At 50.2% G+C, this 21,770-nt stretch overlaps 1 protein-coding gene across 3 annotated transcripts in view; it reads left to right on the forward strand.

Annotated features, from left to right (window-relative positions):
• SLC47A1 (solute carrier family 47 member 1) overlaps window positions 1-21,770 on the forward strand; it is a 66,483-nt gene that overhangs the window by 42,866 nt on the left and 1,847 nt on the right. For all 3 annotated transcript variants that reach the window (XM_081583632.1, XM_081583630.1, XM_081583631.1), the window contains exons 2-15: window positions 2,499-2,600; window positions 4,137-4,205; window positions 5,688-5,836; window positions 7,011-7,053; window positions 8,795-8,839; window positions 11,675-11,772; window positions 11,980-12,077; window positions 12,184-12,297; window positions 12,380-12,447; window positions 13,292-13,400; window positions 13,494-13,569; window positions 17,215-17,284; window positions 17,512-17,644; window positions 20,894-20,988. In XM_081583632.1, the coding sequence (XP_081439758.1) occupies window positions 2,499-2,600; window positions 4,137-4,205; window positions 5,688-5,836; window positions 7,011-7,053; window positions 8,795-8,839; window positions 11,675-11,772; window positions 11,980-12,077; window positions 12,184-12,297; window positions 12,380-12,447; window positions 13,292-13,400; window positions 13,494-13,569; window positions 17,215-17,284; window positions 17,512-17,644; window positions 20,894-20,988 (1,269 nt within the window). The remainder of the gene's footprint in view (window positions 1-2,498; window positions 2,601-4,136; window positions 4,206-5,687; window positions 5,837-7,010; window positions 7,054-8,794; window positions 8,840-11,674; window positions 11,773-11,979; window positions 12,078-12,183; window positions 12,298-12,379; window positions 12,448-13,291; window positions 13,401-13,493; window positions 13,570-17,214; window positions 17,285-17,511; window positions 17,645-20,893; window positions 20,989-21,770) is intronic.

The raw sequence follows: 21,770 nt of genomic DNA on the forward strand, positions 1-21,770 counted from the left end.
CTCCTCCTGCCTTCAATCTTTCCCAGCATCAGGGTCTTTTTAAATGAGTCAGTTCTTTGCATCAGGTGGCCAAAGGATTGGAGTGTCAGTTTCAGCACTAGTCCTTCCAATGAATATTCAGGACAGATTTCCTTTAGGATGGACTGGTTTGATCTCCTTGCAGTCCAAGGGACTCTCAAGAGTCTTCTCCAACACCACAGTTCAAAAGCATCAGTTCTTCAGCACTCAGCTAGCTTTCTTTATAGTCCAACTCTCACATCCATGCATGACTACTGGAAAAACCATAGCTTTGACTAGATGGACCTTTATTGGCAAAGTAATGTCTCTGCTTTTTAATATGCTGTCTAGGTTGGTCATAGCTTTTCTTCCAAGGAGCAAGTGTCTTTTAATTTCATGGCTGCAGTCACCATCTGCAGTGATTTTGGAGCCCCCCAAAATAAAGTTTCTCACTGTTTCTATTGTTTCCCCATCTATTTGCCATGAAGTGATGGGACCAGATGTCATGATCTTAAGTTTTCTGAATGTTGAGTTTTAAGCCTACTTTTTCACTCTCCTCTTTCACTTTCATCAAGAGGCTCTTCAGTTCCTCTTCGCTTTCTGCCATAAGGGTGGTTTCATCTGCGTATCTGAGGTTATTGATATTTCTCCCAGCAATCTTGATTCCAGCCTGTGCTTCATCCAGTCCAGCATTTCTCATGATGTACTCTGCATATAAGTTAAATAAGCAGGGTGACTGTATACAGCCTTGATGTACTCCTTTCCCGATTTGGAACCAGTCCATTGTTCCATGTCCAGTTTTAACTGTTGCTTCTTGACCTGCATACAGATTTCTCAGGAGGCTGGTAAGGTGGTCTAGTATTCCCATCTCTTGAAGAGTTTTCCACAGTTTGTGGTGATCCACACAGTAAAAGGCTTTGGCATAGTCAATAAAGCAGAAGCAGATATAGTTTATGCACAAAAAGGCTTAAAAAAAACTGAAAAGATTGATAGTGATGCTGAATTTACCCAAATAAGGGCCCTGTGACCTTTAAAGTTAATATAAATTCACAATCAGAGAGACACCAACTCTGTGAATGAAACCACAGAATATCTGTAGGGTGGGGACAGCACTTAGTCGTGGCCAGTTCCTGGGAACAGGCCTACGGGAGCCCCTGGTTCTGACTTTAGGGTCTACAGAATTGGGTTTTTCATACCAACCTTTTTCAAAATTTCTATTTATTTATTTTTGGCTGTGCCGGGTCTTCATTGCTGTGTGGGCTTTTCTCTAGCGTGCTGAGTGGGGGCTTCTCTCTAGTTGCAGTGTGCAACTTTGGTTTCTGCAGTGGGGGAAGCAGGAACTGGGTCGAGGTTTGGAATTTGATGTGGAGATATATGCACCCTCGCCCCTGCACATGCATGCACATGCACGCATACTCATGCGCACACGGCTAACACCAGGCCTCTCTTGGTCTGTTGATCTGGGTCTACCTGTGGAGATGCACCTGTCTGTCCCCAGGTGCAGGGAGGGAAAGCAGGCGGTCACCTGTACCGTCACCAGCAGGGCCAGGTCCGATGCCCACGTGGCGATCTTGGGTGGCTGCGGCGCTGGCCGATGGCAGTGTGGGTTGACAGAGGTGAGGACTGGGGTCACTGGGAGCCTCGCCTGAGCTCACCGGAGGAGCTTTCACCCTCGAAGGACTGAACGGTAGCAGTGCTGGCTGGACTGCACAAGCTCCCTGAGCCCCGGGCCTGCACTTTGAGAGGGGCGTCTGGGGCTGACGCACATCTTCAGGCACTGATTCCATCTCCCCAGTCGGACCACAGGGGATCCCGGGAGAGATGGGCTTCCCAGGAAGTCTTGCACCTCCCAGGTCTGGCAGGTCACAGAAGGTGGTTTTAAATTAACCTGAGGAGGTAAGTCAGTGTCCAGAGGTGAGGTGGGAAGTTCTGGAATGGTGAGGGAGAATGGGTCTGTGTTCCCCAAGCTGCATTTGCCCTCATATTGAAGGCTTTGTGGAATCTGAGATTCTTGGCAGACTGGTAATGATTCGCCCCAACATTCCAGACCCCACTGGCCTTCCACTGAGGTAGCCTCAGGTCTGCCTCAGGAGTTCCTCTCCATGGACCGTCCTGCTGGCTGTTGAAAGCTGTTCTCTTCAGCCCTCAGGAGGAATCGGAGATAACGATGGGGTCATCCCAGGAAGCAGCCTCTGGAAATTTCAGGGAAAATAGGCATGCAGTCTACGGTATGAGAATCGACAGTGAGAAATAAATGTTAAAAGTCAGAAGTTCTCAGAAACATGATACTGGTGGTAGCAAATGAACTTGCATATTTTTCAAGAAGCCCACCCAAGGCTGCTCGTTTGCCTGTGAAAGCTGGCGGAGGCTCCTTGCAAGCCAGACCTGCTAACCTCTGGTCCAAGCCCACCCTGGGAGAGTAGGGTCACCTGGGAGGCCCACCCCTTCCTTCCACTGTCATGTCCCTTGCCTGCAGCTTTGTGTTTTCTGTCTCTTCCCAGTTCCTGGCCCAGTTGATGGTGTTCCTCATTGGTTTTGTGAGCTCTGTGTTCTGCGGGCACCTGGGGAAGCTGGAGCTGGACGCCGTCACACTGGCAATTGCTGTACGTACGGGGCTCGCCAGCTCAGAGCCAGGAAGCCGTCTGTGTGTTCATTCCCTCCTGTGGCTCTTACAGATGATCAGAGTTTAGGGGTTTCAGGGGAGACACATACGTGTCTGAATCTCTCACTGTTGGAGGCCACTGGTCTGAAAGGGGTTTCTCTGGACTAATCCCCAGATATGGGCAGGGCTGTGACCGTATTTCAATCCTCAGTTTACCTCTCCTTCCCCAGGGAACCGCCCCAGGTATGTGTTTCCTCAGGTGCCAGACTCCGGATGGGACATCTTTGGAGGGCCAGAATTCTGTCTGCCACGTCAGCTAGTTTGCCATCCCCGGAGCTCTGGCTCCCACCCTGACCCCACATCTGGGAGAAGGGAATTGTTCACCAGTAGAAACCTTCACCCCTCCCCTAGCCCTTGATTTGTCTCTTGTCCTGAAATGCCAGAATATGAAACCCTGGGTGCCCGGGTCCAAACCTGAAATCAGGAGGAGGGACTTCCCTGGTAGTCCAGTGGTTAAGAATCTGCCTTTCAGTGCAGGGGACATGGGCTGGATCCCTGGTGGGGATCCCTTGTTGCTCCACAACAAAGACCCAGCTCAGCCCACCTCCCAAATAATAATAAAACTTAAAAAAATTTAAATAATAAAAATTTAAAAGATCAGGAGGAACCAGTCCTCTCTGTACTCCAGACGTGAGCCCCACGACCACAGAGAGATGTCATCGCCCTCAGCCACGGTTGCTGGCCTGGGGGCCCTGCCAGCCTGTTCACTTGGGCCAGCAGATGTTTCGCTGAAGTTCTTGCTGCAGGTGTGTCCTCTGAAAGGCACGTATCAGCTTCCTGCACCTGGTCCCTCGGGCATTTGAACTTGCCACCTCTGAGCCTGCAAGGTGCTCTGAACCATCTCCAGGGGCTCGTGGATTGCTTTGCTTTCAGGGAGCAGCATGGACAACCCTGGTTTAATTATCCTTTTTGGTCTCTGATGTTTGGATATTTGGGGAACTCTTGGCCACGGAAGTGCAGGAAAGCTGGTGCTTCCAGGCTGGGCCTGGCGGGGACTGCTGTCCCTGGTGCCTCCTGCAGACTCGGGGGTAGCAGGTGGAGGCAGGCAGGGCCTCAGACTTCCCTGGTTTGTGGGTGCTGTGGACGCTGGAAGGCTTCTGGCACGAGTCTTGGCTCTGAGACTTGCTCCTGCTCTCACAGAGTCCTTCAGGATGTTTTGTGGGTCATCCTTGGTCACTAGCAAGTGGGCTCACCCAGGACTGCTCTGTGCCATGCTGCAGGCCCCTTAAGAAGGGTTCATGGTCCTCGGAACCTGGGGAAAAGGTGCCCAAGACCTGGGGAGCAAATGCCTAAGAAAGAATAATGCAGTGTGGTCACCATGGCCTTGAATGTCCTTTCCTCCCAGCACTGTGTCTGTCCTTTAATTCAGGGCACGGGGAGGTCTGTGCACAGGCTCTGGGCGAAGTGCTGAGGGCTCGAGGGCTCTGATGGGCAGACGGGGAACCTGCCCCCAGCCTCCTCCCTGGTTTGTTCCCAGGTGGTCAACGTTACTGGTGTCTCGGTGGGGTTCGGCTTGTCTTCTGCTTGTGACACGCTCATCTCCCAGGTGAGTGGCAGCCCCAGGTCAGGTCACACCCCACAGTTGGAGGGTGGAGTCCCCCAGGGCAAACCCTTGCCACATTTCTCAGCTCTCCTGCTGCCTCCAAAGTGTGGGTGCAGGTCTCTCTGGTCTGGGAAGTGGTGTTTTCCTACATGACTGCCCTACACTGCTGCTACGTCTTGATAGATAGGGGATGTTTTGTAAAAGTCCCTTTTATCACTTCCAACATTGTAGAGCTTGGTATGTCCAGGGGTCCTCAAATGTGCATGTGTGTCAGAGTCACTTGGGGGCCCCCCACCAGCCATAAGCCTGAAGAACCAGGTCTCGGAGGTGGGGTGGGGAATGTCCTGACTGGTTGTATATGCCAGTCCCAGTGGCTAATTTCAAGCTGCCCAAGATGTCACTGAGCTGCCTGGGCAAGGATGTGCATGGTGGGTTTTTAAGTGATGGGAGCTGGCTCCAGCACCTGCCCCATCCCCAAGTTTCTGCATCAGTAGGTTTGGGGAGGGGGAGGCCCAGGACATCATATTTCTAATAGTTTCTAGGTGAGGCCACCCTGACTGCACATTAGGATTACAGGGACATGGGGAGATTTTACAAATTATTGGTGTCTGGGACGTACTCTGGACCAGTTAAGTCCAGACTTATCTTTATCAAGCCCCTGTCATCAATGATTTAAAAATATTCCCCAAATTCAACATCTATTTATGATAAAAAACTCTTCAGAAAATAGGCACAGAAGGAACGTACCTCAGCATAATAAAGACCATACAGAAAAAGACCCTGGTGCTAGGAAAACTGAAGTCAAGAGAAGGGGGCAGCGGAGGATGAGATGGTTAGATAACATCACTGACTCAATGGCATGAGTTTGCACAAACTCCGGGAGATGGTGAAGGACAGGGAAGCCTGGTGTGCGGCAGTCCATGGGGTTGCAAAGAGTCAGACATGACTGAGTGGCCAAACAACAATGATAAGGTCACAGCTAACATAGTCAATGGTGAAAAGCTGAAAGCTTTTCCTCTAAGATCAGGAATCAGACAAGGATGCCCTCTTGCTCCATTTTTATTCAACATAGTATTGGAAGTCCCAGCCATAGCCATCAGAGAAGAAAAAGAAATACAAGAAATCCCAATTGGAAAGGAAGAAGTAAAACTGTCACTGTGTACAGATGACATGATGCTGTAGAAAATCCTAAAGACACCACCAGAAATCACCTGGAGCTCATCGATGAATTTGGTAAAGTTCGAGGACACAAAATCAATATGCAGAAACCTGTTGTGTTTCTATACCCTAATAATGAAATGTCAGAGATACGAGAAATGTTCCTTAGGTGATTCTGATGAGCAACCGAGTTTGAGGACCACTGTTACCTAAAATGTAGCAGTCTCTGGGGCCATCTGTCTGTCTATGAGGTGTGATTGGAGGCCTCTGGGGGACAGTGAGGGTGCCGTTTCTGTGTTAATGCATTGGTTTTGACTGTGCATGCAGACGTTTGGGAGCCAGAACAAGAAGCACGTGGGCGTCATCCTGCAGCGGGGCGTGCTGGTGCTGCTGCTCTGCTGTCTTCCCTGCTGGGCGCTCTTCCTCAACACCCAGCTCATCCTGCTGCTCTGCAGGCAGGACCTGGCCGTGTCCAGGTGAGATGGGCCACCCCCCGGCAGGATGGATCCATCCCCGCAGAAAGATGGTGCCAGCCAGGTTCAGGCTCTGGGGGTTCCCAAGGCCAGGGACCAGGCCATGCACCAGGAGCGGGTTAAGCTGTCCTCAGCTGATTCTCCATACCTGGCCCATGGGATAACATTTGAGTAACTGTCAGGTAAATAGTTTTGGGTAAAATGTGATCTGCAAACACCCTCCACATGAAATGGTGGTTCATGGTGTTGGTTCCCGGTTTTATGATTCTTGGCCCTGGTCAATATTAAAATCACCTGAATGCTTTCAAAGCCCACCACTGGGGAATTCCCTGGTGGTGCAGCAGTTAGGACACTGTGCTTTCACCACCAAGGGCCCCGGTTCGATTCCTGGTTGGGGAACTAAGATCCTGAAAGCTGCATGGTGTGGCAGAAAAAAAAAAAAAAATGCCCCCCCCCGACCTGGGGCCTCCCCCAGCATTTTGTTCATTTGTTTGTTAAAATATTTATTTATTTGGCTGCATACGGGATCTTCGATCTTGGTTGCCACCTGTGGGATCTTTAGTTGCAGGATCTAGTTCCCTGACCAGGGATTGAACCAGGGCCCCCTGCATTGGGAGCACAGAGTCGTAGTCACTGGATCACCAGGGAAGTCCCTAGCATTCTGGTTTAATTGGCCTGGGGTGCGGCCTGGGTGCCCATGTCTTTCAAAGCTCCCCTAGATGATTCTAAAATGTGACACCAGGTTTGAGAGCCGCTGGTTTAGTTGATAAAGACCTTTTATGACTTTTTGCTCAACCAGTGGCTCTGAACCCAGGGGACATTTGGAATGTTAGGAGACGTTTCTCGACGTCAGAACTGGTATGGGGGTGTCATTGCTGGTAGAAACCAGATGTTCCAGAACATCTTGGGATGCACAGGACTGCCTCCACAGCAAGAATTACCCGGCCAGGGTGCCCAGTTTGAACCCCCTGTCCTGGACCTGGAGAGACTTGGGAGAACCAAGAACGGTCACTCGGGTCATAGGATGACATGCTCTGTGTAGATTCTGATGGTGCTCCAGCAGCTTCAGCCTGTATATTTAGGAAGAGCCAAGCATGTGAAGGCAGTGTTGCTGTGTCCTGCCTACCTTCCCCTGGATATGGAGCACTCTGTCACTTTTTTCCTCTTCCTTGTACAGGCTTACCCAGACCTACGTCATGATCTTCATTCCAGCTCTTCCTGTAAGTGTCCACGGGGTAAGGGGGTCCCTCCTTGAGGTTCATGGGTAAAAAGGCAGTGGAGATGCCTTGAGCTCAGGGATCTGGTTCAGCCCTGCAATGATGCCCACATGAGGAGTTGGCTCCTTCAAGGAAGCGTGGTTTCCATAACACTCGGGAAAGACACAAACCTTTGTCCCTCGAGAAACACCAGGGTCAAGAGGGCTGCAGAGGCCGGGGTCCCTGCTCCTGTAGCAGAAGGAGCCTCTGCCCACCCGTGGGGAGGAGCTCAGATTTCTTCTGTAGATGGTGAATCCTTGCCACCACGGACCCCTGGGGGCCTCTCCTGGAACTTTGAGGCTCTTGCTTGCTGAGCCTGAGGCATGGAACGCACGTGTGTGTTAGTGTTCAGGGGGGCCCTGCCTGGTCGGTGAATAAGCACAGCTATTTCATTCAGTTAAACACGCCTCCGGATTAGTCTGCTGAGCTGCTGTAACAAAATATCACAGGCTTAGACGACAGATGGAGAAGGCGATGGCACCCCACTCTAGTACTCTTGCCTGGAAAATCCCATGGACGGAGGAGCCTGGTGGGCTGTAGTCCATGGGGTCACTAAGAGTCGGACATGACTGAAGTGACTTAGCAGCAGCAGCAGCAGCAGTAGACAACAGAAACCCATTTCTCACAGTCGCAGGGGCTGGCAGGTCCAAGGTCAAGGTGTCGGGGCTGGTTTCCTCCAGGGCCTCTCTCCTTGACGTGGAGACCCTCCCCCAGTGCCATTTGTCTGCCCAGAAGGACACCAGTCCTGGTGGATCAGGGCCCCCCCAGTGGCCTCATTTAAACTTAATTGACTTTGGGCTTCCTTGGTGGGTCAGATGGTAAAGAATCTGCCTCCAATGCAGATTGGAGGATCAAACCTGGGTTCGATCCCTGGGTTGGGAAGATCCCCTGGAGAAGGAAATGGCAACCCACTCCAGTATTCTGGCCTGGAGAATTCCATGGACAGAGGAGCCTGGCAGGCTACAGTCCATGGGGTTGCAAAGAGTCAGAAATGACTAACATTTTCACTTTTAAAGACTTTATCAAATATGGTCACACTGGACATGAGGGCTTCAGCATATGAACTGGGAGGGGATGTAATTCAGACCTCAGAAGCAGTCATTTGCTCTCATAATTGGCATCATGGTCTTTATTTTTCCTTTTAAATTGAATATTCTTTTCTAAGATTTTTTCTGGATGTGGACCATTTATTTCACATCTTTATTGAATTTATTACAGTATTGCTTCTCTTTTATGTTTTGGGTTTTTTGGGGGTTTTTTTGGCCCTGAGATATGTGGGATTGTAGCACTCTGACCAGGGACCAAGCTGGCACCCCGTACGTTGGAAGGTGAAGTCTTAACCACTGGACTACCAGGGAAGTCCCTGAACTGAATATTTTTTAATTTATTCCACCAAACAGGACTGTAGCCTAATCTATAGAAGGGGGCGCCCACCCAGAGTTTTCAGGGGCCTCCTGCACTACCCAGCGACCCCAGGAGAGTCCCAACCAAGCACCCAAGGAAACCGCTCTCCCAGCACCCCCCACCCCGGGGGTGCTTAGATCGTGTTCACCCATGAGAGAGATGTCCGGACTTGGGGTTCCCGCCCTGCCCCCGAGCCTCCCGAGAGGGCCCCACCTGGGCCTCCTGTGGGAGTGGAGGGCAGGCAGGCTCTCCACTGTGAGGCCAGCCAGGGTGCTGACCTCTGTCCCCCGTTGTCTTGCAGGCGACCTTCCTCTACACGTTACAAGTGAAGTACCTGCTCAACCAGGTAACTCAATTCTCCTGTCCTGTGGGGGTGAGGGCATCTCCCCTTTCAGGGGTCAGGGAGATTGGGTGGAGAGGCTCTCCTATCCAGAGCCCCTGTAGGGTGTTTCCCCTAGGAGTGCATGCAGGGCTGAGGAGTCAAGGAAAGAACAGGTTGTTCTTGACACTGGAAAAGTCGGATCCAGTTCCCATTTGGAAATATTGTTACTGGCGGGCAGGCAGGGAGGATTCTTGGCCCTGCACTGTTGCTTGGCTCCGGGGGGTGGGGGTGGGGCAACCTTTCAGCTCCGGCCATCTGGGGATGTGAAAGCACCCCCTTCCCCACCATGGAAGGTGCCTCATGTCATCAGGACTCTTGGTGGGTGACTAACAGCAGTGGCCAGAACCCGGCTCTGTAGGTGTGGATTCATGTGTGGGACCGTCGACTTCCTTCCAGAAGGACCAGATAAATAGGGTGCGAGGTGGTGGTAGTGTACCAGCCCATGAGGGCAGGATGGTGGAGAAGGAAGCTTTCTACCTATTTAACATCCTTAAAATTAAGCTGTTATCCTGGTAATGGAACAACAACATTTCACATTTTTATTAGTATCAGAATTGTATACTTGAAATGCCTGAAAAGAGGCAGAAACCAGCGTGTGCCCTGGACTCCGGGCTGTCCCCTCATAATTTGTTACCCTGTTTGAGGGCCTTTGCCCTGACTGTCAACCCCCCAACAAACGGGGCTCCTGAGTGGTTGAGTGAGGGGTGGGTGTGAGGAGCCCTCCCTGAAGGCCCTGAGGCAGGAGACATGACCTAGAAGAAGGAGTCCTGAGCCGAGGGGTCAGGAAGGTGACTCAAGTGGTGGAGGATGCGTGGGTTTCCTGAGATGGGAAGGAGAGAAGTGCAACCCAGACTGGGCGGGGTGCAGTGGGAGCCCGGACTTGGAAGGGGGTTGCCCAGGCTAACTAGATGCAGAAGAGAAGGAAAAGATGGAGCCGCCGCCTATGGGACACGTGAAGGACAGGTTACCGGGGTCACTAAAGGACAGAGGATGCAGAAAGGTGAGGGGCAGGCTCGTGGGGATGCAGAGGGGGCTGTGCAACGGGCCAAGGCCTGGGGGCCTTAGCCTCAGGCCCTCCTTGGTGCCTCTGCTGTTTCTCCTCTTTTCCTTCAGTGGGATCCCACCCAGGCCCCCTCTGCCAGGTGGTCTCACAGCCTCTGCCTGAAATGCACATTGGGTCACCTCCCTTTCCTGCTGAAACAGACCAGGGCTCCCGGTGAACAGAGTGTTTGGCAAGGTCCTAGTCTGGCCTCTGAGCCTGCAGCTACGAGCCCACAGGACACAGAGCAGCCAGGGGAGCACGGGTCTCAGTGCACAGAGCCGGGGGACAAGATCTGAAGGACAGTGTGAAGGGAGGGCGGAGCAGAGGAGGCACAAGCAAGCGGCCAGCACCCGTCTGCCCTGCAGAGTGACCGAGCCCTCTCTCCCCGATTGCTGTGTCCAGAGATGCTGTGCCTCCCACGGGAAATCCAGACTGCTTTTTAAAATTAATTAATGAATGACGGCTGCACTGGGTCTACATTGCTGCTTGAGGGCTTCCTCTAGCTGCGAGGAGGGGGCCCTAGCGCCCAGGCTTAGCAGCTGTGGTGCCTGGGCTCAGTTAACCTATGGCATGTGGGATCTTCTGAGACCAGGGATTGAACCTGTGTACCCTGCATTGGCAGGCAGATACTTAACCACTGGACCACCAGGGGAGTCCCAAGATGTTTGATTTATACTGTGGTTTCAAAGAGCAGACTTTCAAACAGCCTGTGATTTTGGGCATGACGCTTTACAAGGAGGTAGTGCTTTTTAAAAATTGGGGTATAGTTGATGTACAATATTCTATAAGTTACAGCTGTACACTATAGTGAGTCACAATTTTTAATTCCCATGTATCGTTATTATAAAACATTGGCTACATTCCCTGTGTTGCGCAGTATGTCCTTGTAGATTATTTAACTCATACATATTAATAGTGGTTTCTACCTCCTAATTCCCTCCTATATTACCCCTCCCTCTTCCCTCTGGTAACCACTGGTTCAGTCTCTGTGCTTGTGAGTCTGTTTCTGTTTTGTTACATTCACTAGTCTGTTTTATTTTTTAAATTCCATACATAAGTGATAGCATACAGTATTTGTCTTTCTCTGACTTAATTCACTGAGCATAATGCCTTCCACGTACACCCATGTTGCTGCAAATGGCAAAATGTCATTCTTTTCCATGGCGGAGTCATCGTCCATTGTATATACACACCACACCTTCTCTCTCTGCTCATCTGAAAGGTGACGTTGTACAGTGAGGTGACCCCTTGCAGTGGGTGGCCCCTTCCAGTCGAGGGAAGCAGTGCTTCCTGCCTTCGTCACAGCCGACTTTCTCTGCGTCTGTTTTCTGTCCTGATGCTGTGAGGAGAGATGTCAGCCCTGGTCCCATGTTGCTTCACTCTCATGCCTTCAGTTGGTCAGAGATGTGGGAGGCCTGGACCTGCTCGGGTCCGTCCCCTACCCCAGGGTCATAGTGTCCCCTTAGGTCAGCTCCCGACCTTCAGCGTTGGTCCAGGTGTCCAGGGAAGGTGATGTGTTCACGCTGCTCCTGTGCACAAGTCGTCTCTCATCCTCCCTCTCTGCCGCTTCCTTCTCTCCTGCCGTGTGTCTGTGGCCAGAAAGAGGCCCTTCCTGCCGACCCAGAGGAGGGAGTGCCCAGTGAACAGGAGCAGTAGTGCGGGGACACCTGTGACGGCCGCCCTGCTGGCCACGAGGGCGCCTGTTTGGGTGGCAGTTGGCAGTCCCCATGGGTCTCCAGCGTGGCCTTTCATTTCAGGGAATCATCCTGCCCCAGATAGTGACCGGCATGGCTGCCAACCTGGTCAACACCCTCGCCAACTACCTATTTCTCTATCAGATGCATCTTGGGGTTATGTGAGTCCCAGGGAGTACTGGGACAGGGAGCGGGGTGGCCTCCTGTGGATTTCCAGGGCGGGGTGTGGTGTCACGCCGACCCTCCTCCTTGGGCCGCTCTGGACCCTGCGGAGGGATGCTGCTCTGGGAGGAGGTGACCCAGGGCTGCTGTGTCACCAGCAGGGCAGGGGGGTGGCGGCACCCCTCAGTGTGTTCTCTTCTGCCCAGGGGCTCGGCACTGGCAAACACGGTCTCCCAGTTCACCCTGGCTCTCCTCCTCTTCCTGTATATCCTCGCCAAGAGGCTGCACCAGGACACCTGGGGAGGTAAAGGCCGCCTTTCTCCTGCCTGGACATGACTCCTGTCTTGGCTCGAGCCCCTGCCCGGTGGCCGTTTATGTCGCAACTGACCGCGTCTGTGTCCCGCCTGCAGGCTGGTCCTGGGAGTGCCTGCAGGACTGGGGCCCCTTCTTCCGCCTGGCCGTCCCCAGCATGCTGATGCTGTGCATCGAGTGGTGGGCCTACGAGATCGGGAGCTTCCTCAGCGGTCAGCGTGGAGCCGGCCGGTGGCGGCTGGGGGATGGCCAGGGCCCGTGGGAAGCACACGGTCACCCGTCCCTCTCCCGCAGGTGTCCTTGGCATGGTGGAGCTGGGAGCCCAGTCCATTGCGTATGAGCTGGCTGTCATCGTGTACATGGTGAGCGTAGGAGCCTGTCCTGGGGCGGGGCTGTGTGCTTCCCTCCAAAGAGTGCTGAGCACAGGTGTTCAGCACATTCAGGTTGTGAAATGATTCCTGAAGGGCATGTTTCACCCTGGAGCCTGGGAGGATCCTTCTGTTATGGCAGGGAGTATTCCCTGTGAGCTGGAGGGCCTTGGGGAGATGGCCTGGAGGACTGGGTCGCTGCCAGTCCTCCAACTCCTAACACGGTCCCGATCCGAAGGACTCGGTTTGATGGTGCGCTTGACAAGCGTGCCGACTTTTTTCCCGTTTCATGACACAAATGCGGTGGGGAAAGGTGGGGGATAAAGGTGACGGTGCTGCAGGCAGGAAGGGCTGAGCTCCACTCCCGCCTGCCTGTGTCGTCTCTGGAAACTCGGTGACACTTGTAGGTTAGACCTCCAAGGAATGAAAACAGATGATGTACTGAAGTTCCTAGCAGCACTGCTCACGATCGCCAAGAGGTGGCAGTGTCCCACGTGCCCAGGCACGTGCCCGGGGATGGCTGAGTGGACCCCATGCGTGGGCTCCGCGCACAGCGGGATGTTGTTCAGCCAGAAGAAGGAAGAGGGTGCTGATGCTCTGGAGGAGAACCCTGGTCGTCAGAGGCTTCCCTTTGACTCTCTTTTACTGAAAGCGTCAGCTGGATGTTCTGAAGGGCTTTGTCCTCCCCAAGTGTCACCTTAGAAATGCACCTGGGAGGTGTGAACAGAAGGGCCCGTGGTGTGGGAAGGACCAAGGTACACACAAGTGTGCATGTGCGTGTAGGACTAACTGGAGGACTGATTTTCAGCCTCACCGTCAGGTCCCCTCCTCGTTTCAGGTCCCCACAGGTTTCAGCGTGGCTGCCAGCGTCCGGGTGGGGAATGCCCTGGGGGCCGGGGACATCGAGCAGGCCAAGACGTCCTCCGCCGTCGCCCTGCTGGTCACAGGTGCCTAGACTTGGGGACGTGCCCACAGCCCCCACGCCCTTCCCTGCAGACCCCCTTTCTCACTGTGTGCTTCTCTTGCCATCCGACCTCCAGGGCTCTTTGCTGTCATCTTTTGTGTCCTGCTGTTAGGCTGCAAGGATGTCGTGGGTTATGTTTTCACCAAGGACCGGTGAGTGTGGAGGTTTTCCTGGGATGTAAATCTGCAGCAGAGATGGCCAGTGGGAGCTGCTTTCACACTGGGCCTCCTGGGTGGTTGCATCTTGCGGGGGAGCCTGAGTCACCTCCAAGATCAGACACGCAGTTGTTACCTGGCAAGAACAGACAGGATGTAGGAACTAATTTATAATCTAGAAGCTGACTTAGTAGGCATGGGTGGCAGTGTACGTTTCTGCTAGTGGAGTACTCACATCTTTTAAAGATGGTAACTCCTTCTGGGTAACATTGCCTCCATCTTCACTTAAGTACTTCCTTCTCAACAACACGAATTATCTTGGTGACCCAGAAGCTGCCCGAGTGCCTGGCTGGCAGTAGTCCTGTAATGTGTTTGTCCATCTGAATTGAAGTGGAACTCTCACCGCTGAGCTGTCTCCACACATCACATTATCGATCAATCACTGAAGAATTCTTGCACCAGCAAAGTCCCCCATGCTCTGCAGATCCCGTTAGGTTGGTTTGATAGCTTTTGTCCACGAGGCCACAGTGCATGCTGATTCGGTAGCTATATTGTGCTGTTACCCCTTCCTTGGGCTTCTTCTTATTTATTTTATTTTTGCTGAACCATGTGGCATGTGGGATCTTAGTTCCCCAACCTGGGATCGAACTCACACCCCCTGCATTGGGAGTGCAGAGTCTTAACCACTGGACCACCAGGGAAGTCTGTAACCTGGGATTCTTTTGTCAGCAGTTACAAAATGCAGAGTTAACTTGTCCCTCCTAGATTCACAAAGCAGGTGGTATGGACGAAACTGACCCTCAGACTCTATGCCTCAGGAATCTGACTTTTGACTTCTGGTGGTGGGTTGTCACCTTTTAGCCTCTGCCGTTTTGCTGTGAAATGTCTGAATATCCCTCACATCAGAGTGAGTCAGATGTAGCCAGAAGATCATGCTCAGCTTCTTCACTTGATCAGAAGTCTGTCCTGCAGGATGGCTTCAGCGGGACCTGGTAGGAAGTTTGATTCTGAATCTGTGCACTTTGGGAACATCAAACAGAGCAGGGAATACAGTGAAAAACAAGAGGCCCACCAACACGATTTTTGATGGAATTAAGAGATGTAGAAAACTCACAAAATCAAATTATTTGTGATATGGCCAAGCTCAGCTGAAACTGGCAGAACTAGTGACACATTCTGATGATGACACAGATGCTTGACCCAAACAAAGGGCAAAAAGACAATGTGCACCTCTATGCAGTCAGAAACGGGGAAATTACTGAAAAACCATAGTTCTCTTAAAGCAGAAGAGACTAGTTTGCACAACTTTTTCAAGTACATTTAAAATCTGGGGAAATAATTTCTCAAAACTTATGCTACCAACAAGGACCTCCTGTATAGCACAGAATTATACTCAATATTTTGTAATAACCTATATGGGAAAATAATCTGAAAAAGTATATACATATGTATCTGTATAACTGAATCCCTGTGCTAACACCCGAAACTAACACAGCATTGTAAATCAACTGTGCTTCAATACAAATTACAAAAAAATTTTAATTAAAAAATTATTCTAGAAAACATAGGTCTAAATAGATCAGTTTGTTTAGATGAAATAAGAAATAGTTATTTTTAAAGTACCAGGGGACTTCCCTGGTAGTCCAGCAGCTAAGACTCCAAGCTCCCAATGCAGGGGGCTTTGGTTCTATCCCTGGTCAGGGAACTAGATCCCACATGGTGTGACTAAGAGATCCTGAATGCCACAACTAAGACCCAGTGCAGCCAAATAAATAAATAAAATATATACATATATATTAAAAAAGCACCAACTCCAGGGACTTCCCTGGGGTCCAGTGGTTAAGACTGTGCTTCCACTGAAGGGGTCCTGGGTTCAGTCCCTGGTTGGGGAAAAAGACCCCACATGCCTCGCAGTATGGCCAAAAATTTAAAAAATGAAAATAAAAGCACCAGCTCCGGAGGGTTTCAAAGGAGAATTCTATGAAATCTTTAAGAGGTAGATAATCCCAACGCTGCCTTAACTGTTCCAGAAAAAGGAAAACTTCCTCATTCTGTTTAGGAAGCGAGTATGTCGGTACCGAAAGTTGACGAAGTTTTCACATAAAAAAGGAAAGCAATCCACGGGCCAATCTTCCTAATTAATATCAATTTTAAAATCCAAAATAAGAGTAGATAGGATTCAGCAGCATATTAAAAATAATATATCCTGATGGAATATGAATATAGGGGCTTCCCTAGTGGCTCAGTGGTGGAAAGTCTGTCTGCCACTTCAGGAGACACAAGTTTGACCCCTGGTCCGGGAGATCCCACTTGCCGTGGAGCAAGTAAGCCCATGCGCCACAACTACTGAGCCTGTGCTCTGGAGCCCAGGAACTGCGACTACCAAGCCCACCAGACCTAGAGCCTGTGCTCTGCAACAGGAGAAGCCACGGCAATGAGAAGCCCCCCCACCGTAAGGAAGGGTAGCCCCTGCTCACCACAACTAGAGGAAAGCCCACATAGCAATGAAGACCCAGCACAGCCAAAAATAAATATATAAGATTTTAAAAAAGTGAATGTAATATATGAGGCAGAAAAATCAAGGTACAGAACGCCATGGAGAGAATGTCAGAACATGAAATGATACATCAAGTCCAGAAGGGGAAAGAAGAATATATACTTGTGCTTGCTTTTATTTTCATGAGCACTGGACAAATACAGTGCCCAGAACTGTACCTTGGTTTGGGGGCAGGTCATGGGAAGACTGGGCAAGGAATGGAAATAAGATTTTCCTCCATATGCTTTTCATGTTGTTTAATTTCTTTTAACCATTGGCATATGTTACCTCTTCAAAAAGCAAAATAACATGAATAAAAGAACTGTACTTCTGTCCTTGTTTGGCAGGGAGGGGTAACCATCCTGTTCTGTGTTGGATTTCTTAATTATTTATTCATTCAACCAACATTTACTACCAGACAACATTGTATGTTTCTTTGTTAACCACTTGAGGGAATTGGGAATACTCGGCTCTTCCGGCCCCTGGCAGTGTCTTTCTGTCTCTAGCTGTAGAGGTGAGGGTCAAGGCCAGCTCTGTAAACTCTATCTGTGGCCTTTAGAACTGGCCAGCCTGGTTGCCTGGAGGGAGCCTGACACTTATCCTGTTGTGCTTCACTCAGACACTTGGAGGGGACATGCGTGGAACTGTGTGAAAAGAAGGATGGCTCTATAACCCCCATTTTATTTTGGGAGGTGCAGGAGAGGAGTACTGAATCATTTGATTGATTGACTTTCATTTTAATTTTATTGGAGTCTAGCTGACTTCTAGTGTTGTGTTAAGTTCCAGGTGTACAGCTAAGTGAATCAGCTACATGTACACATATATGCATTCTTTTTTAGTGAAATCATTTGGCTGAACTGTTTATGTTGACCACAGGGACTGTATGTTTTCTAAAAGTCTTGAGATACTGCATACAGTGGTTTCCACTGCAGACCAAGACAAGGTAGGACTGTCCCTAAAAAGGATGTTGGCGGGACACCTGAGCCTGTTAGCTACACATGGACACGGAGCCCTGCGGGCGGTCACAATCATGGTCACCAGGAACCACACTGCCCTCTCTGCCCATGTCTGCCTCCCAGTCATGCTCTGCTTTGTTCTCCTAACAGAGAGATCATCTCGCTGGTGGCCCAGGTGGTCCCGATTTACGCGGTTTCGCATCTCTTCGAAGGGCTGGCTGTGAGTAGTGTGCGGTACCTCCTCAGCCGCCTTTACAATCCACGAGTTTCTGCTGATGATGGTAGATTTTAACGGAGAAGAACGGCCGGGGAGGTGGGATATTCCTCTCACATCCACTTCACAAGGTCCTGGACTTGAGGCAGAGTCCCGCGAGGTGGGGGGTGCCTGGGTGGGCGTCGTGGGGCAGCATGAGCCGTGTTCACACAATGACTGGCGTGTGCCCGCAGTGCACCTGTGGAGGCATCCTGCGAGGCACTGGGAACCAGAAGGCGGGTGCCATCATCAACGCCGTTGGGTACTACGTGCTTGGTCTTCCCATCGGGATCTCCCTCATGTTTGCTGCTGGGCTTGGACTGCTGGGTAAGCCTCCCCCCAGGGCAGGAAGAGCCGGGATCATGGGCCCGGGAGGTGGCTGTCAGAGCTCTGAGACAGTTTTTGAGACGCGGCTTTAAAAGAACAGAGAAACGGGTGACTGCTCAGCTTTGATTTCTAAAATAATACTTGGGCGTACATCAGTGTTAATGTGTGATTACATTAAAACCTGAGCACACTAGCGCTGCAGTGGAGACAATGGTCGTCTGTATCCCTCGGCTCCTGGCCAGCTCAGAGGCGGAGACGTCATCTGATACGGAGACTCAGCTTTCAGATCAATGTGTCTCGTATGTTGCACATTTTTCTCGTTCAATAATATTTTAATGAAAAATATGGGAGATGTCCAAAGAATGGAGTTGCCAAGGCAAACTTCATTGGTGTAGAAAATTATTTATTCTGAGTTTCTGGCCTTATTCATATTTTTGAAAATCATTTTAAATCTTATTTTCTGGCAGTTTGTGAGATCTTAGTTCCCCAACCAGGAACTGAACCTGGGCTCTCGGCAGTGAAAGTGCCAAGTGCTAATCACTGGACCTCCAGAGAATTCCTGGCATTATTCGTATTTTTGGGTTTGCCAGTGATGTAGCTAAGGAAAATATTAATATTATAGGAATTCACTTTCAAGTATAGTTCTACGTCCCAAGAGCTGTACTAGGCCCACTCTGCTGTTTAACAAAAGCTCACCTACAGAGTGTACAGCAAAGAGAGAGGTAAGAATCTCCTTTAAAAAATGTTAGGGTGCAAAGTTGCAGTTGGAAAATAAGTCTTGGAGGTGTGGGGGTGTGATGTACAGCCTGGTGACAGTTGCTCCGTCGCTCTGTCTTGTCCAATTCTCTGCAACCCCATGGACTGCAGCCCACCAGGCTCCTCTGTCCATGGGATTTCCCAGGCAAGAATACTGGAATGGGTTGCTACTTCCTCCTCCAGGGGATCTTCCCAACCCAGGGATTGAACCTGTGTCTCCTGCTTTGCTGGTGGATTCTTTACCACTGTGCCACCCAGGAAGCCTGTAGTTAATAATAACATATTGTATATTTGCAAATGGCTGAAAGTAGATCTTAAAAGTTCTCATCATAAGGAAAAAAAATTGTGTAACTATGTGAGGTGATGGGTGTTTAACTGAATTTATGGAGGTGGTCATTTCACAATACATACAAATATTGAATCATGATGTTATACACTGGAAATAATATAATGTTATATATTGATTCATATATAAAAAACATTGGGGGGAACTTCCCTGGGGGTCCAGTGGATAAGACTCCTTGCTCCCAATGCAGGGGCCTGATCTCTGGTTGGGGAACTAGATCCCACGTGCTGCAACTAAGACCCAGTGTAGCCAAATAAATAAAAATTAATAATTTTTTTTAAAAAGCTAGGGACTCTGAGGAAGTGAGGGCTCTATGAGAAGACAGTGGACACTCCCTGTACCAACTGGTGTTGAAACTCGTGTCCCCTCTGGCAGGACATGCTGTCCACCTACACCAGGGGCCCTGAGAAGCGTCAGGAGCTACAGATTCTCACCGGCAAGGCCAGAAAATCACAATGGCCATCCTAAGTCCCTGAGGCTTTTCCAACACTGATTTCCCGGGTCCTGCCCAGGGAATCCTGATAACCATCCTGTTTCAGCGTTCCTCCTTGAGTCAAACAGGAATCTTTTCAACAGTACAGTGAAATCCTTGGAAATTTAACTCCTAGCTTTTGAAATACAGCTGGAGGTAGCTGGTTATGGGCTTCCCAGGTAGTGTTAGTGGTAAAGAACCCGCCTGCCAATGCAGGAGATGCTAGAGAGACGAGTTCGATCCCTGGGTCAGGAAGATACCCTCGAGGAGGGTATGGCAACCCACTCCAATATTCTTGCCTGGAGAATCCCATGGACAGAGGAGCCTGGTGGGCTGGAGTCCACAGGGTCGCACAGAGTCAGAAGCGACTTAGCACGCACACATGCACGTAGCTGGTTATCTAATGTTTAAGATGGTCGGAGAAGCTTGTGGTTTCTGTGGAATGGGAACTTTCAGAAGAGGAAGGCTTTGCTTTCACTGGGTGTGGACAGTGTAGGAGTGACACTGTAGGAGTGACAGGTTGACTGTTCTAAAGATCAGGCTGATCACACCTGTAAAATGCAGTGTGAGGTGATGGATACCAAGGAGCAGAGTTGAAAAACGTGCACCAGATCTGGCCACCCAAGCCTTAAAGCATGAGCCCCATCCAGCCCCCTTCACCTTACCCAGACCTGGCCTGCTACAGCATAAATGCAGACCACCCACCAGGGACCAGCAAAGATTCTTCATACCCAGCTGTAGCACAGTTTGATGGAGACTCCATGGCAGGTGGCAGGGGAGGGGGAGGGAGCCACGGTGGGACAAAGGGGAGGCCCAGAAGTTGGGCGTATTGTGTGCCTGGTCAGGAGGCACGTTTGCTTTTCTGTGGGTGGTCCTAAGTGGGAAACCGGGACAGAAATTAGGGAGGCTGTCAATTACAGGTCAAGGCTTGGATATTCTGCATCAGTCATTGCAGAAATTATTTAGCTTATCCCTAAAGAATGATCTGGCCTCTCAGGAGTCTGACGTGAAGCAGACTGGCTTCTCAGCTGTCAGTTACAGGTAAGGGGTTGGCTTCCTAGACAGGTTGCTTTAGATTGTGGGTCAGAGGTCTATTTTTGTATAAGATCTGACAGCTGTGACCACTGTCAGCTTGGATATTCAGTCTCTGACAGCTTGGAGTTTCTGATTGTGCTGTGGGTTCACTCTTGGTCAGAAGAACCCTCGTCACTCAGGTCCCCCTCTGGGTCCTGTGTGAGTGTCTGGGGCAGGGTTTTTGGGTGAAAGCATGGAGTCTTAGCACCTGAACTGCCAGGGAATTCCCGACGTCTGCGTTTGTAGAGTCCGCTTGGTTGAGCAAGACGGGACAAGGTATTGGGAGCCTGGAGGTGTTGTTAGAAAGCAGTTTGTTCTGGAATATTCACTTTTTCTAATAGCCAAGCATTATGGTTGCAAAGGCCAAAAACAGCCTCCAGATATTTGTTCTGAGATCCACAAACCCAGAGGTGGTCTCAGGGTTCTGGGCTTCCTGGAACCTCCTGGAAACCAAGAGCGAGCAGGGTGGAGGTTTCTGGCTCACTCTGGGCCCCTCCTCTGCCATAAGAACCAATTCTCAGAAGTGATTTAGGAGAAACATGCTCCCCAGGGTGGCTGGCTTTCCACTGAGTTAACTTCTGTTAATTATCCCCACCTGCAGGTCTGTGGTCAGGAATCACCATCTGTACCATCTCTCAGGCTGCGTGTTTCCTCGGCTTCATTGCCCGGCTAAACTGGAAAAAAGCCTGCCAGCAGGTAACTATGGACGCTGCTGTCCTGCCCTGGAAAACACACAGAACCAGCTTTGCCTTTCTTTCCCTTATTTTGGAAGGTTTTTTTTTTTTTTATAAATGCTACCTTTTTTATCAGTTTTATTTTATTGAAGTGTAGTTGATTTACAATGTCATGTGAGTTTCAGGTGTACAGCACAGTGACTCATTTATACACACACACATACATATATATATATATATATATATATACTCTTTCACTTTTTAAAATATTTTTATTTTTTTGGCCACACCACGTGGCATGTTGGATCTTAGTTCCCTGACCAGGGATTGAACCCATACCCTGTGCAGTGGAAATGCAACATCCTAACCATGACTGCCAAGGAAGCCCCTTTTCTTTTTCAGATTCTTTTCCCTAATACAAATTATTGAATATACATCATTGCTGTTTTAACTGGGCTTATTAACTCAGGTGTGAAGGACATCTGTTCCCCTTTGTTTATTCATTTAGTAGAAGAACAGGAGATCTTTTCCTCGGTGGGTCCTATGGTAGACTTCCACCTTGATCCTGAACAACCCATTTCAGGACAAGATTTAGAAGTGGAGAGAAAGGTGGGGTGCCAGCAACTATATCCTGTTTGCCTGGCTGCAGTCCATGGGGTTGCAGAGTCAGACACGACTTACCCACTGAACAACAACAAAGTTTCATTAAGATACCCGTGGGCATCTTTCTCTATGAACTTTCTAGGGTCAGGGCAGCATGTTAAGTAGGTGATAGAAAAAACGGATGAAGGAAGAGGAAGGGAG

This window comes from Giraffa tippelskirchi, chromosome 3 (genome assembly GCF_054371585.1).
Source record: "Giraffa tippelskirchi isolate mGirTip1 chromosome 3, T2T-mGirTip1v1.2.pri, whole genome shotgun sequence".
NCBI lineage: Eukaryota > Metazoa > Chordata > Mammalia > Artiodactyla > Giraffidae > Giraffa > Giraffa tippelskirchi.